Source organism: Harmonia axyridis, chromosome 5 (assembly GCF_914767665.1).
Source record: "Harmonia axyridis chromosome 5, icHarAxyr1.1, whole genome shotgun sequence".
Classification (NCBI taxonomy): Eukaryota; Metazoa; Arthropoda; class Insecta; order Coleoptera; family Coccinellidae; genus Harmonia; species Harmonia axyridis.
In genome coordinates this window covers 42227869-42244879 of record NC_059505.1, presented here as the reverse complement: position 1 = coordinate 42244879, position 17011 = coordinate 42227869, and the positions used below count along the sequence as shown (strand labels likewise).

The 17011-nt window shown below is 33.4% G+C and overlaps 1 protein-coding gene across 1 annotated transcript; it reads right to left on the bottom strand.

The window, feature by feature from the left end:
- Window positions 1-990: 990 nt before the first annotated feature.
- LOC123680983 lies at window positions 991-10516 on the bottom strand. Its single transcript, XM_045619129.1, has 3 exons — window positions 10307-10516; window positions 3824-3906; window positions 991-1734 (listed from the first exon to the last, which is right to left on the bottom strand). The coding sequence occupies exons 1-3, from the start codon at window positions 10397-10399 to the stop codon at window positions 1626-1628; spliced, it is 285 nt and encodes a 94-aa protein (XP_045475085.1). The 5' UTR covers window positions 10400-10516; the 3' UTR covers window positions 991-1625.
- Window positions 10517-17011: the final 6495 nt, after the last annotated feature.

Here is a 17011-nt window from a genome sequence, read left to right as displayed (position 1 = left end):
TATTCATTAATTTTTACCAAGTAAAGATTCATTTGAATTTTATAAACAACAAAATGCTTCGGTTTTGTTGCGCATCGAAAATAACTTGCATTCATGGAAATTGTTTTGTACAAAGTTATCTACATGGAAGATTCTCGTGTTCCAAAGCATAAAAAAGATTTATTGATCTGATAATCTTCTGATTTATGATTTCAACTGGCCAACCACTTGTTGCAGTGTTATCGGAGAAGCTAAGCCGATAATGATTCTTTTCGAGGTTTTGCAATATTGCATTCCATGAATGATGATTCGCTAAAGGATATAAATGTTTATGGGGCATATTTTTTGCCCAATTGAATATTGTTGCTAAAGATGATTAGTCTTTTTTGTATCAGATAATAGAGCTCTTTCGGGTTGAACGGTTATCGAAGTAATTTTTTTCGTTTTGCAATTAACTTTGAAATTGATTAGGTATGGAGAAATGGAATAATAATTTTTTTTCTTCATTGATGAAATTAATCTGAAAATGCTTTAAAATTGCTTGTTAGCAATTATCTTGAAATAATTCCATGATGTATAGGTAAATGCCAGATATAATTAATTGAATCAAATAAAATTTCAAAGTATCAGCATTTATTTTTTCAGAGTAGTGAAAAGTGTATTTCAAGAAATGATTAAAGGAATATTCTCAAGAAAAATGAATACACTTCTGTAATTTTCTAAATTTATAATTCAGGTGATTATACTCGTAGAACTTTACTTCATTTTTTGATATTGGTTTAAAAATTTAAATAATAGGTTTTTCAGAGAAAATGTCTCATTAATGATTTAATTATTCCATAAGTTTCGAGAATATCTGATTGTATTAAATTTGCGTTATTTTAAGTTTTAAAAAATGTGTAATAATATTTTTAAATGATTTTATTTCTTTATGCGATTTTTAAGAAATAATCCAGATTTACTATTATTAGGTTTTTCGATAATGAATATCTTAAATAATGAAACCTCAAGTAACTGTAAAATTTTTCATCCTTTATTAATTTATAGCTTACATTAAAATACTGCTTTAAGATAACACTAACATACACTTTAATAAATATGAATATAAAAGATGGAATAATGAACAGTGAATAATATAAGATGAATTCGAAACATATTTGTAATGAAGGCCACTCGAAACCAACAAATAAAGTGAAACAAAATTACAACACAAAATACAATAAAATCCCATTCAACAACACAAATCAATCATTTTCAAATGGGCTAGAAAACATGCTAAGATCAATTTTGCTACGAGTTCATACCATAAGTACAATATTTAAAGATTCCTTGGAGAAATTTCAATGTTGCCAACTTGGACAAGATGAAAATTGTTCGAGTTACAGTGGTAGTCATCTAGCTCAATCTTAACTAGTTAAGTGAAGTCTAAAGTAATTTTTAAGTCGTCTTGCACATCCATAATTTTATACAAATACTGTTCGACAGTAGTTCCCTAGTTAAAAGTACGTCGTCAATTTTTTTTTAAGGGCCGGTCGTACTCTGATTTTTCAATTCTGCCCGATCAGCGTCGAGCTTTTAGGATTTTTTGTTTGCGAAATGGTGTCCAGACTAGGGAAGTCATTCTCAATAGGAACAGCCGATCTTTCTCATGAAGTCGTCGGTATCTTGCTTAAATCTTTACATCTGTAAACGTAGGCGGTTATAGATATGTCATCATCGTCCCTTGTACAGTTCAGTTCTGGCTTACAGGAACACCTGAAAGGATAAATGAGATTTAAGTTGGTATCCCTGCAAGTAATTTAGATATTGGTGCGACTGGCAACGTTACGTTTATCTTTACTGCTCGATTTCTCAGCATTGCTTTGAGATGAACTTTCAAAATTTAAAATACAGCGTGTTTCTAAATTGGAAAATGACAGATTCCTCGGATAAATTTAAGAAAAAAAGTCCTATAAACGCAAACGCTTCGTTTTCGAGATATAGGGTGTTACAGTCTGATTTTTTTTTCAAGTTTTTTTTCTCATGGCACCATCCCTCACACGATATTCAACTCAAATTTGGCATAAATAACAGGTCAATTAAAAAGTCCCCGGTCTACAATAGTAAAACACATTTTTTTGGCAAAATTCGATTTTATTATTCAACATAGTTGCCTTCGAGGGCGATACAGCGATTATAGTGATCTTCCAACTTTTCGATACCATTTTTGTAGTACGATTTGTCTTTCGCTTCAAAATAGAAATCAGTTTCGGCGATTACTTCTTCATTGGCGCTAAATTTCTTTCCAACGAGCATTCTTTTGGGGTCTGAGATCAGGAAAAAATCGCAGGGGGCCAGATCTGGCGAATACAGTGGATGCAGAAGCAATTCGAAGCCCAATTCATGCAATTTTGCCATTAATTTTTTGATTTGTGACACGGCGCATTGTCTTGATGAAACAGCACCTTTCTTTTCTTCAAATTGGGCCGTTCTTTAACGATTTCATCCTTTAAACGATCCAATAACGCTATATAATAATCGGTGTTGATGATATGGCCCTTTTGGAGGTAATCAATGAATATTATACCTTCCGCATCCCAGAATACTGATGCCATAACCTTTCCAGCTGACTGTTGTGTTTTTCCTCTCTTTGGATTCAGTTCATCGTGTGCAGTCCACTCAGCTGACTGTCGATTAGACTCCGGAGTGAGATCATGGAGCCATGTTTCATCAATTGTCACATATCGACGCAAAAATTCAGGTTTATTGCACTTAAACAGCTTCAAACACTGCTCAGAATCATTTACACGTTGTTGCTTTTGATCAATTGTGAGCTCTCGCGGCACCCATTTTGCACACAGCTTTCTCATGTACAAATATTCGTGAATGATATGATGTACACGTTCAGATGATATTCTCACAATGTCTGCTATTTCGATCAACTTCACTTTACGCTCATTCAAAATTATTTTGTGAACTTTTTTGATTTTATCGTCGGTGACAGCCTCTTTTGGGCGTCCACTGCGTTCGCCGTCTTCGGTGCTCATTTCACCACGTTTGATCTTAGCATAGCAATCAATGATAGTTGATTTTCCAGGTGCAGACCCCGGAAACTCTTCATCATGCCAAGATTTTGCTTCAACTGTATTTTTCCCTCCAAAAAGCAATATTTTATCAGCACACGAAATCCTTTTTTTCCATCTTTTTGTTCAAATAACAAAAGCAGCTACACTCACAACGCAATATCTCAAAAACCAATGGTCGGACTGCTGTCAAATTTTGACACGTATCGTTTGAAGGGTGTTACTAACTAAAAAGCATATGGATTTAATACTAGCACACCATCTGTGCATCTGACCGGGGACTTTTCAATTGGCCTTATATGTATATAATAATCATATCAGGCTTCATCCGAAATTTTGTGTTGGTAGCTTTATCAGAACCATAGAAAAGTTAAGCAGAATATCGATAAAAAAAATTAGGAAATCATCGACTTGAAGTCAGGAGCTCTTGAGCGCTCTTTCATTTATGCGTCAATTACTCTTTTGGACACCGCATATACACCTATATAAAGCACTGTGGTCTTCAAGGAGGCATAAATACACCCAGACTAAATGTCAGTGCTTCCTCATTTCTTTTCGAAAATCAATTAAAAAAAATCAAGATCGAATGAAAAGAAGTACTTTTTTTTAATTTTTGAGTAACTTCATCATTATTTCGCGTATATTTTTGGGAGCAAGGTCACCAGATGTCTTTGATTATCGAAGATCCGATTTCAAAAGGTACATTTTCAAGTTGAACAAAAAAAAATTGAAAATTGATGATAATGTATAGATATTTTGAAAAGTTTAATTTTTCTACTCACTTATTTCCCATAAAGAAATCAATATTTCTAGTAAATCTGTTATAAACAGCCCATCCACAGGGTCCCTTTCCACAATCGGGGTCCTGAAAAAAAAAAACAATGATAAGTGTTGAACCAATCAGAATCTTATATTTGAAAAAAATTACGATGACCCTTTGTTGGGCCACGCCAGCAAGATAAGAACAAATGAAACTATTGCACAGCTTATCTTGAGTGCAAACAAAATGGCTGACTTGTCCAGTTTTTTTCGAGAAATGCAATTGCGAAGAGAACTGATTATCGGACTTGGAAACAACTTTGCCTATATTCAGACGTCATTTTGAATATTTTACTATATATTTTAATATTGAAATGTAGGAAAATTTTGCAATTTCTGATCGAATGGAAAAAAAATCTTAGTTGGAAAATATTGATAGATTTTTTTTATTTCCAATAATAAATCGATAAATATTTAATTTTTTTTCTGATCAAGGAACTACTAAGCTGAACTTTTATGCAAATCGATTTTCTAAGGTCTCTTAGGATTCTTTTTATGAAATTAATGTACTTCTAAAAAAAAATCTGACTATTCTAATAAAGTAATCTTACTTTTTTGTAGACTATCACAACTAAATTTCATTCCACTGAATATGAGTTTTTCTAGTTATAGGTAAAAAAAATCAGTTGAGAAATAACGGGTGTTTTTTTTTCGAAGTATATAACTTTAAGTTGGCATTACTGTTCAAGATGGCGACCGATTTAACAGCTGTCAAGTGATTTATTCTCAGTTTGGTTTGGCAATTTATCATGATTAGACTCACGCCTTAACAACGCTTGCAAATAGTGCAATTTTATTTCGAAAATGATGGTTCTGTGCGGAATACGTATCGCGCACTACGTCCATTTTATTTTGTTTATCGATGAAGAGCAATTCTGGTTGAATGGCTACGTCAACAAACAAAACTGCCGCATTTGGAGTGAAGCTAATCCCCAAGTGTATGTCGAAACACCGTTACATCCAGAAAAACTGACTGTTTGGTGCGCTTTATGGGCTGGTGGAATCATTGGTCCGTACTTCTTCAAAAACGATGATGGCCAGAACGTTACAGTCAATGGTGATCGGTATAGAGCCATGATTACTAACTTTTTCATTCCTGAATTGAACAACCATGATGTCCAGGAGCTGTGGTTCCAACAAGACGGCGCAACATGTCACACACTTCGTGCCACAATCGATTTATTGAAAGACACGTTTGGTGACCGTATAATTTCACGTTTTGGACCTGTGAATTGGCCTCCAAGATCTTGTGATTTAACACCGCTAGACTACTTTCTGTGGGGCTATGTAAAGTCCATTGGTCTATGCGGATAAGCCACAAACTCTTGACCATTTGGAAGACAACATTCGCCGTGTTATTGCCGATATACGACCACAAATGTTGGAAAAAGTCATCGAAAATTGGACGTCCAGATTGGACTACATCCGAGCCAGCCGTGGCGGTCATATGCCAGAAAACATATTTAAAATGTAATGCCACAAGATTATCTTGCGGATAAATAAAATTCATGTCAATCGAATAATCCATCGTTGTTTTATTGCAATTTAAAGTTCTATAGCTCTAAAAAAAAACACCATTTATACTGAGTAAAAGATTTCCACGAAGTTAAAACATTCTGTAAAGCTTTTGCAACGTTTTCCAAAATGTCTGCGTAAATTTTTCGGCTCTATACGTGTCGGTGAAAGTATAGACACTACGGAACCCTCGTCGCTGAATATACCTCTCTGGCGGTTTAACGATCTAAACGCGAAATATAAAATTTCCTGTAGAATTCTTTTATTGTCGTTTCTGCGAAGGCCATAAAGAATTCGTATGTGCTCTTAAGATGAAATATAATAGGTTCGTAACTTCTCGAAAGATGCCCGATTCGCCACAGCCACCTACCAAAGGCGAAAAATATCGTAAAATCGAAACCTTCTCGTATTTCTATTTGAAATAACCCGTCGAACAATAAAGCAAGAATTGTTACGGTGGTGAACACTTTGTTGTTGTTTTTTTTTGTCGTGGTTTCGACAGCCGACAATATCGTGGCGAATTTTCAACGAAATTATGGCTTGTGGGATTGGAAATTGAGATGTCGACTTAATGTACAGGGTGTTTCACGTAAGAGGGTCACTGGATTTTGTGGCTTATTCTTTGAGCGATATTGAAAAGTGACCCATCACAATGATAGTATTTAAATGTTCTATCCAAATATATTATCGGAAAAACTATCGAAGCAAGACATAAAAAGTTATTGGGGAAAAACCATTTATCAAAAAAAAAAGTTGGTTTTCCTTTATTCAAACAAGTATAAATTTTCCTGCAAAAAATTGAATTGGCACTGCGAAAAAAAAGAATAATTTTTGCTCCGTCTTGTTGGAACCACAGCTCCTGGACATCATGGTTGTTCAATTCAGGAATGAAAAAATTAGTAATCATGGCTCTATACCGATCACCATTGACTGTAACGTTCTGGCCATCATCGTTTTTGAAGAAGTACGGACCAATGATTCCACCAGCCCATAAAGCGCACCAAACAGTAAGTTTTTCTGGATGTAACGGTGTTTCGACATACACTTGAGGATTAGCTTCACTCCAAATGCGGCAGTTTTGTTTGTTGACGTAGCCATTCAACCAGAAGTGCGCTTCATCGCTAAATAGAATAAAATGGACGTAGTGCGCGATACGTATTCCGCACAGATCCATTATTTTAGAAATAAAATTGCACTATTTGCAAGCGTTGTTCAGGCGTGAGTCTATTCATGATGAATTGCCAAACCAAAGTGAGAATAAATCACTTGACATCTGTTAAATCGGTCGCCATCTTGAACAGTAATGCCAATTTAAAGTTATATACCTCGAAAAAAAACACCCTATATTATATGCATTTTTCCAAGTGGTAGGAAAAGTACAGGGTGTTTCACGTAAGCGGGTCACTGGATTTTGTGGCTTATTCTTTGAGCGATATTAAAAAGTGACCCATCACAATGATAGTATTTTTTATGTTCTATCCAAATATATTATCGGAAAAACTATCGAAGCAAGGCATGGAAAGTTATTGGGGAAAAACCATTTATCCAAAAAAAAGTTAGTTTTTCTGTATTCAAACAAGTATACATTTTCTACAAAAAATTGAATTGGCACTGCGAAAAAAAGAATAATTCTTCTTATTTTACCAGTGGCGTAAAAAAAGGGTAGAAAACGAATCATGATGCCCTTCCTGTAAGCCACTGGTGACAACTGAACATGTGATTCTTTTTCAGAAATAAAGCTCCTATTGAACACAAACATCCTTTCAAATTTAAATGAAAAATTTCGGAAACTGTGGAAGTTATGAATGAAATTACTTTTAATTCTTCATATTCAACACCCTGTATCTCTGCAACCAACGACATTTGTGAAAAGAAATATTAGGAAAATCTTATTAGGTGAATCTTCTGTTTCAATTTGGCACCATATTTTCGGGACACCCTGTATATTGTACAATTATATGCATTTTTCCAAATAGTAGGAAATGGTACAGGGTGTTTCACGTAAGCGGGTCATGGATTATTCAAAACTTCAACAGTTTCCGAAATTTTTCAATCAAATTTGAAAGAATGTTTGTGTTCAATAGGAGCTTCATTTCTGCAGTTGTCACCAATGGCGTACAGGAAGGGCATCATGATTCGTTTTCTGCCCTTTTTTTACGCCACTGGTAAAATAAGAAAAATTATGCTTTTTTTTCGCAGTGTCCATTCAATATTTTCTAGAGAATGTATACTTGTTTGAATACAGGAAAACAAACCGACTAACTAATTTTTACATGTCCCTAACATGGTTAGATTACGTTGTCGGATTGTGATATATTTTCAAATCCACAATTTTACTATATCGTGATGAATGTATATCATATTGAATAAAAAATACTTATTTGAGTGATTCCCGATTAAATATGCAAATTTGAATATTTGGAATCCGATATTTTTCCTAATTGTCGAATTTATAATAAGCAGAATATTAATTATTTTCTGTATCTACCTGCTGAAATCCAAGGTTTGGCAACTTTTGCTCTCCTAGTGTCATCGGTTGTTTCACATCATTTGGCGCGCTTGAAGTTTGTTTTCTGAATTTCTGATATATTTAGGTATTTATTTAAATATATTTTGAGTTAATATGAAACGTTGATTCACTATGATATATAAGAAGTGCGTTCTTTGTGAAGAAACTCGCAAATTGAGTGAAATATCGTATCATTGATATGTTGTCATTTCCTCGCGCTTCATGTCAAATTTGATAGTTCATATAGGGGACAAAATTTGCTTACTGAAAATGACATATGCTCCCTGCATCTATGTTTATTACTCTGAGAATTATACCTATAAATAGTTCTGTAGTTTCCAAGGCTGCGTTTGGCGCTTGAATGAATGAGCGCTCAATGTTTCTTATTTTTTTTTCTTAGAACAATATTTAAATCAGATATTGGTTTAGCATATTCCAAACAGATATTCACGAAATTTTATATTCAACAATCCATCAGCATGTTCAGTCAATCCAAACCAAACAATACACTTATAAATTGTTTCTCTCATTCCTAATCAATGAAAAACAAACAGAATTCCTGTCGATCCTCAAAGTGACAAGGCTGGAATAGAGTCTGACAGTGCATGTGGAACATGAATGGGAAAAAAAGATATAGGATTGAATTCATGAATGAATTAACATTTCGCCAGTCAAGTGGAACAAGCAGCGATCAAGGCCACTATTACTACGTCCAAATAATGTTGGCATGAGCAAAACGTTCCATTGAAACCGACTATGACTGGATTCTAGACGATTTCCAACGCGCTCATTCTGGAAATGATCGTTCCAAACTTGTATCTTTGTTATCTGACTACAATCTTTTAGGTTTGGCTTCACTTTGTCATCGAGAAAAAAATTCAAAAATTTTTTTCGTGTATTATTTTTTTTTTTATTTATTTAGTAAAATTTGTTGTTATCCAGAATTCATTCTCCTTGTGGTAGAAAGCGAATCATTAGTTTAGAAGGCTTAAAATTTGAAAAATCGTTTCTGGTGAAGTACACAATGTAAAAACATGAAATTTGGAACTGTTATTTCAAAATTATAACAAATAGAACAATAGAAATGAAACCTTACTGTTTAAACTTTTACATTGATTTAATTTTGAATAATAGTTTGTTAACTTTTATTGGTTGTTTCACATAACTTTCTGAAAAAAAATGCTCTAAATTCTAGACAAAATTTCGGATAATCTATTCGTTCTTTACCATTCTAAATTTTTATTTTTACTGAAGGATTTTTGATTTAAGGTTTCCAAATAGCCTTTCGAATATTTTGCGTGACAAGTTTAGGTTTTTAGTTGTTTTGGTAGTGTCTGAAAATGGAATTAGTAAAAATTTCCTTGAAAATGATGAGACCCAAAATTTTCATCCAAGAGATACAAAGATTAAAAATTCCAAATTTTAGAATTATGAAATTTGGAATATTTTATTCAAAATTGAAAACAAATACCCGTGTATTCATGACTACAAACTTTACAATATTTTATCTTCCTGATTGGCAAAATAAACATTTCTGAAAAACTTTTCTTTCTCTTATAATATAATTCTGAGTGTGAAAAAATACTAAAAATGGAATGCATTCAAAATTGGTCACATAAAAATACCACAAGATTAGGGTTTAGTTTTTTCTATGGGCAAAAAACTTTGAAAACAAAAATTTCAAACTTCAACAAATTACTTCCATTTTTTGAAAATCACAAAAATATGAATTCTTTTATCTGAACACATTTCGTTGCAAATCGAATTCAAATTCACAAACAATTTTTATCATCAAGACTCGCATATGGTTTTGCTTTATACGATTGAAGATATTTACATACTAACCCATAAAAAATATTGAAAAAAAAACAACTTCAAATTATTCCCAAATTATGATTTATAACTTTGAGTGCTCGTATTTTTCAGTGACCAAAATGTTTGTTTGGCTCATAAATTATAAATAACACATAATTAGCCGATTGAAAACAGATAAACTGAGACATTAATCATATTTTCAAAGAAGAACTTGAACGAAATTATTCGAAGGGAATAATCTTAGGATAGGAGAAAATTCAATTCTTCTTGCAGAGTTAAATGCAAGAAGGATTGCTGTTGGATGATGCAATTGAATGAGGAATTGAAGTAAGAAGTTGAAATTCAATGACTTCTGAGAAGAAGCGTTGTTTGGAGATTATATGGAAAATGATACCTGAGTAAAAAAATTTTTCAGGAGGATATGGCAACAATACTATATAAAAGAAAACGATTACGGAAATTATTATAGCAAAAATAAAGAGCTGGTCGAAGTTATATCGACTCAAAATTTAAAATCACCTTACGTTCATATCGAAACTTCAACTTCAAAAAAAAAAAAAAATTGAGAATTGAAAAAAATTGTAAAAGTTCGAAAAAAAAATCTTACATTTGCGTTGGTGGTAACTGTGTCGTGGGCTATAACAAAAATTGACAGGAGCACTAAACAGAAAGCGAAACAACAAACTTTAACGTAGTTCATCTTGTATTTTGCGAGATGCCTTCGGTAGAAAAAACACTTCAGCGGCTTACGTGTATATTATCCAACTGGCGCAAGATCTTTTATTAAGATTTATATATGTGGTTTAGTTTCAAACTGAAAATGCGCGCGCGCAAAACATTCGCCGGATTTTTCTTGGGAAATGCGGTGTGAGAATCAAATTGATGATTTGTTATTGGTGATCGAACTTTGTGGAACACGTTTTTGGACCTGTGGGATTCTGGGAATTTTCTGGGATCTTCATTTCGGGTTGGTACGATTGTTATCTTGTGGAGGTTGGACTCGGACATTCATCTGTTTTCATAGTCTTCGAGATTTGATTAATCTATGCGAATTCTTCTTGAATAACAATATTACATCTTCATTTGAATTTTATTGAATTGTGGTTCAATATAATAGTTTTATCGAGTCATGACACCGACAGGTAAGTATAAAAAACAAATGAATTTGAAGAAAATTTATATCAGAATCACAATTCCAAAACACTTCGAATTACATCAATTTTTTAGCCTTCAAAATTAATTGATCAAATCGTTCAAGATTTCTGTACTGAATTTATTCGATAAGTTTCCATGAATCTGATGAAAAAATCTTCGAAATCTTTAGAAAAACGAAATTTCCACTTTATTTTCATATTTTAAATGATGTAAAATACAAAATTCGATATAAAATATCGTTCTGAAACTACTGATTCATTTTTTCATAAGAAACTTTTGGAATCACTCAATAATACATTTTCTAATGAAATATTCATACTTTACGTTTTGGAATGTGAGTATAGATAAAATTAAATTTGGCAAAAATAACATTCAACCTGCTACCTCCATTGTATGATCTATTCATTTTAAAAGATAAATTGAAATATTTTCAAAATATGCATAACTCCGAAACTTTATAATATAAAGGGTGTTTTTTTAGAGCTATAGAACTTTAAATTGCAATAAAACAACGATGGATTATTCGATTGACATGAATTTTATTTATCCGCAAGATAATCTTGTGGCATTACAATTTAAATATGATTTTTGGCATATGACCGCCGCAGCTGGCTCGAATGTAGTCCAATATGGACGTCCAATTTTCCAACATTTGTGGCCGTATATCGGCAATAACACGGCGAATGTTGTCTTCCAAATGGTCAAGGGTTTGTGGCTTATCTGCATAGACCAATGACTTTACATAGCCCAACAGAAAGTAGTCTAGCGGTGTTAAATCACAAGATCTTGGAGGCCAATTCACAGGTCCAAAACGTGAAATTAGGCGGTCACCAAACGTGTCTTCCAGTAAATCGATTGTGGCACGAGCTGTGTGACATGTTACGCCGTCTTGTTGGAACCACAGCTCCTGGATATCATGGTTGTTCAATTCAGGAATGAAAAAGTTAGTAATCATGGCTCTATACCGATCACCATTGACTGTAACGTTCTGGCCATCATCGTTTTTGAAGAAGTACGGACCAATGATTCCACCAGCCCATAAAGCGCACCAAACAGTCAGTTTTTCTGGATGTAGCGGTGTTTCGACATACACTTGAGGATGAGCTTCACTCCAAATGCGGCAGTTTTGTTTGTTGACGTAGCCATTCAACCAGAAGTGCGCTTCATCGCTAAACAAAATAAAATGGACGTAGTGCGCGATACGTATTCCGCACAGAACCATTATTTGCAAGCGTTGTTCAGGCGTGAGTCTATTCATGATGAATTGCCAAACCAAACTGAGAATAAATCACCTGACAGCTATTAAATCGGTCGCCATCTTGAACAGTAATGCCGACTTAAAGTTATCTACCTCGAAAAAAAACACCCGTTACAATCTCGAAATTAAAAATATTTGTTTGTACGTTGATTCGAAATAAAATATCACTTTAGCAAATAGTACTAAATCTATAATGGTTCCAGAGTTATAGATTTCTGTACATCCATTTTTTCAAATGAGGTAGAATACTCTGTGCGGCATTTTTGTTTATCTTTTTTGTGTTTTTTCTATTTTGAATTTATTTCTCAGGTGTTTACACATTTTTAAATCAAATTTACATTTGATTTTTTACCCCAATCATGCAGTTCCAATAATAATAATAAGCATCACTTTCCGGTGTAAATTTGTTGGGTGTTCCACAAAGATCAAATTTGAAATAACTCGAAAGGAAGACACTTGACTTAATTGCATCACATGTTTTATTATGTCGTGCATAAGTCGTTTTATCCAATCAGATCAACCAATAACAAAAAGCACCACTTTATTTACATCAGAATGTGGTATGGTCAAGAATAACGTGAATCATGTGATTGAAATTTAAATTTTTCAAACACTGCATCACATCAAATTGCATGTCATAATTTATACGTAGGTACTTAATAATTCCTGCAGATATGTATCTTCTCCAAGAAATATCATTTATCTTTTTTCATCCTTTTTTCTAGTGGAAAATCCAACGACTATAAGAGAACGAGGGCAATTTTTTTTTTGTTTCTCACTATGTGGATTTCTCTAGCTTCCTTCATTCGAACATAATTACCAACAATCATAGTGTGTTGGTCCAGAAATTAGTTTTACTGCAACTTGTAATTATCTGTTTAAATTGAAAGGAATCTAGAAGTTCTGTAGAAGTGTACTGAAAGTGTGTAAATTCCCAAACGATAGATAAAATAAATAGTATTCATTTTGCGAATTTATGAAAGTAAAATATTATCTTAAATTTCATTCGATTTCTATGTCCAAGTAATGAATAATTTTCGTCCTTTTCTATGAAAAAACTTTGACATGTAACCTCAAACTTGATGAACATAGATAATCATAGAAATCAAGATTTCATTTTTGTAAATTGAAATTAATGAACATAGATTCTTCTTTGAAATTCTATTTACAAGTAATTAAAAGACTATCTTGTCCTTTTCTATGAATAAATGAGACGTCACTTTGACATATAACCTTGAAACTGGTAACCATAGATAATCACAGAAACACAAAGCGATTAGTTTTATTGTGAAAAAACTTCATTCTTTGTTTTACTGACTGCAAAACAAAATAAAAAGAGAACCGAAAACGTAATTTTGCTGGACCGATCTTTGGCATTTAAAAAAGGGTAGAATATGAGTCCTACAAATTGGTTCTTTTGAAACCGAAAGTTGTTCCACACCGTCAGATAAAAACAACTAGGACGATAATTATCCATTTTAAACAGGCTGAAATAAAATCTAGAGCCCTAAATTGGCCTTAATACCAGTGGGAGTCGATATGTTTCAGAGACTGCTGGCATTTGAGTGATTATTAAATTACATATTGCATATATTCCCTGACAACTTATTGATGATGGCAATTTGAACAGATATAATTATTTTAATTATTCGAACCTGCATAATGAGGAATCTGTCTAGAATTATTTTCACATTTGCTGGCTACTCTCAAATCTACATATTCGATATTTTATAGAACGCTCAGTAATTTGCTATTCATTCTACTTCTGAATAATTAAAAGATACAGTGCTCGAGTCTTAGCTGTCTAAAACAATTACCAGACACTTATAGGTATTCATTAAATTTTCGAGAACGTTAACTTCCCGTTGGAAAATTATAAGCGCTTCAAGTGACAGGCGAATTGAAAAGTCCCCGGTCTACCATAGTAAAACACATTTTTTAGGCAAAATTTGAATTTATTATTCAACATAGTTGACTTCGAGGGCAATACAGCGATTATAACCATCTTCCAACTTTTTTGTAGTACGATTTGTCTTTCGCTTCAAAATAGACCTCAGTTTCAGCGATTACTTCTTCACTGGCGCTAAATTTCTTTCCAGCGAGCATTCTTTTGAGGTCTGAGAACAGGAAAAAGTCACTGGGGGCCTGATCTGGCGAATACGGTGGATGCAGAATCAATTCGAAGCCCAATTCATGCAATTTTACCATTGTTTTCATTGATTTGTGACATAGCGCATTTTCTTGATGAAACAACACACTTTTTTTTCTCCAAATGAGGCCGTTTTTTTAACGATTTCATCCTTTAAACGATTCAATATCGCTATTTAATAATCGCTGTTGATGGTCTGGCCCTTTTGGAGGTAATCGATGAATATTATACCTTGCGCAACCCAGAATGCTGATGTCATAACCTTGCCAGCTGACTGTTGTGTTTTTCTTCGATTTTGGTTCGGTTCATCGTGTGCAGTCCACTCAGCTGACTGTCGATTGGACTCCGGAGTGAAATGATGGAGCCATGTTTCATCCATATCACATAGCGACTCAAAAATTCAGGTTTATTGCACTTAAACAGCTTCAAACAGTGCTCAGAATCATTAACACGTTGTTGCTTTTGATCGATTGTGAGCTCGCGCTGTACTCATTAGGCACACAGCTTTTTCATGTACAAATATTTGTGAATGATATGATGTACACGTTCAGATGATATTTTCACAATGTCTGCTATTTCGATCAACTTCACTTTACGGTCATTCAAAATTATTTTGTGAACTTTTTTGATTTTTTGTTGGTGACAGCCTCTTTTGGACGTCCACTGTGTTCGCCGTCTTCGCTGCTCATCATACCAATCAATGATGGTTGATTTTCCTGGTCCTATAGCAGCAATATTCTCAGTTGTTCTTGAACGGTGTATATGGTTTTGATTCTTCACATCACTAACCTGTCCCAACAGCTAAAATTTTTCCACTAGTTTCACTATTACCAGCCGAGAAGGTGCTTCAAGACTACCCCAAAGTGCCTTAGTTGTTCACGATTATTGTAGTGGATTTCAACAATTTCAATGCGTTGTTGAAGTCTGTTTTGTTCCATTTTTAGTATTATGGTAGTTTCTACTTTTCAAAATAAAACCCCTTATTGGAAAACCCTTTAGAAGGACAGATCCAGATGATTCTTGATATTATTCGTTATTGGATGTAATGGACTAAAAAGATTACGAGGAAAAACTGAAATTTTCCTAAACCAATCTACGTCAAACTACGTTTGAATTATTCCATGCGATCCATGTTGATTAGCTTGAATTTAAACTCATCATTTTCTAATGGTCTATTGTCAATTTAGAAAATTACTCACTGACCTAAGTCAATCATCTTTCGTTAGGGTTATTATTTTTATCCAAGAATTGAATGTTGAATCGCAAAAACAAATTCCAATTGAGATGTTTTTTTGTAGTATTACATCATTATTTCGATATAGATATGTTTTTGCGGCTATTCAATTCAATTTAACACTATCAACTGGATAAACAAGAAATCTAATGCACTGAACAAAATTAAATAAGACTTTATTTATTTATTTTTTTGATACGTACATTACGAATATTGGTGTGTATTCATTTGATTGAGAAAAGTTTCCTGGACGTATTATTTTTTGAATTGGCCACCGAGATCATGGGATTTAACACGTTTAGATTTTTTCTTTGGGGCAACGTGAAAAATAAGGTCTATGCCAAAGTAATTCATAATAAATTTGGCTAGACGAATGTCATGAATTTATGTCAGTTGTTGACAATAGATTTACCAACTCAACAATTAAATAAAAGCATTGATTTTCAATGAAATTTTCCTTACTTCTTGTAGTAATAAGAAAGTAGATAGTTATGTGATAACATTCACGAAATCCAACCTAATTTTTTTTCGAAGAACATATCGAAATCCTGGAAAAAAACAAGACCTCTATTTTTCCAGTTCCATAGAAAATCTTGACCTTTGCCTTCATCTGTGATACCCTGAATTTCTTACCGCGCACTTTTCCAGCTTACGATCGAAATTTGTAAATAAATATTTTATCGATTGTGGAAAGGAAGTTGTTATCGACAAACGTAGAACATTTTTTCTTTGTTTTGCAACTGGATTCTCGTCAAATATGATGACCTATTAACACCATCAGTGTTGATGCTTGAAAACAACAAGTTATCGCTGCATATTTCATTCATGTATTCTGCTTGTAGTATGAAAATCGTAAGAATGTTTACAAACGACGATTTGTGCTTAATCGGGATTTTGTACTTATGAATGAGAAGTCCTGGACAATTCCTTACATTCATTTTGAGGAAAAACGAAGATAATTAGTTATTGAATTAATAAACTAAAAGAATCTCAAACGTGTGTCAGGAGCTTTGGTGCTCTTGTTCTATTCTATATTCATATAATTTCTCGAAAAACTTTTAAACCATTTCAATATTCATATTCATTGATGTTAGGCCTAATTATTATCTTATTGCCAAGATGAGGACCTGAGAATGTGCTTTAAAAGTTAGGAAGCACCCTCTTTGTGAAGATTTTCTTTGTTTATTTTCATTTTCCCTAGAAAATTAGAGTAGTATAACGTACTCTTACCTGAGGTTTCCTGTTGATAGGAATCGCTGAATAAATTGTTGCATCATCCACAAGAGTTCCTCTTTTCATAATCCTTAACACTGACATGTCAGACGTGTAAAATAGAAATATAATTGGTCCCAGAGTACTACCCTGTGGAACACCCTCTTTTGTTGGAGATTTTTCGAACAATTTTCTAAGGAGAGAGAACCAAGATAAAGACCAGAGAATGTGCTAAGAGGTTAGGAAACACTCTCTTCGTGAAGATTCTCTTTGTTCATTTTCATTTTCCCTAGGAAATCGAAGT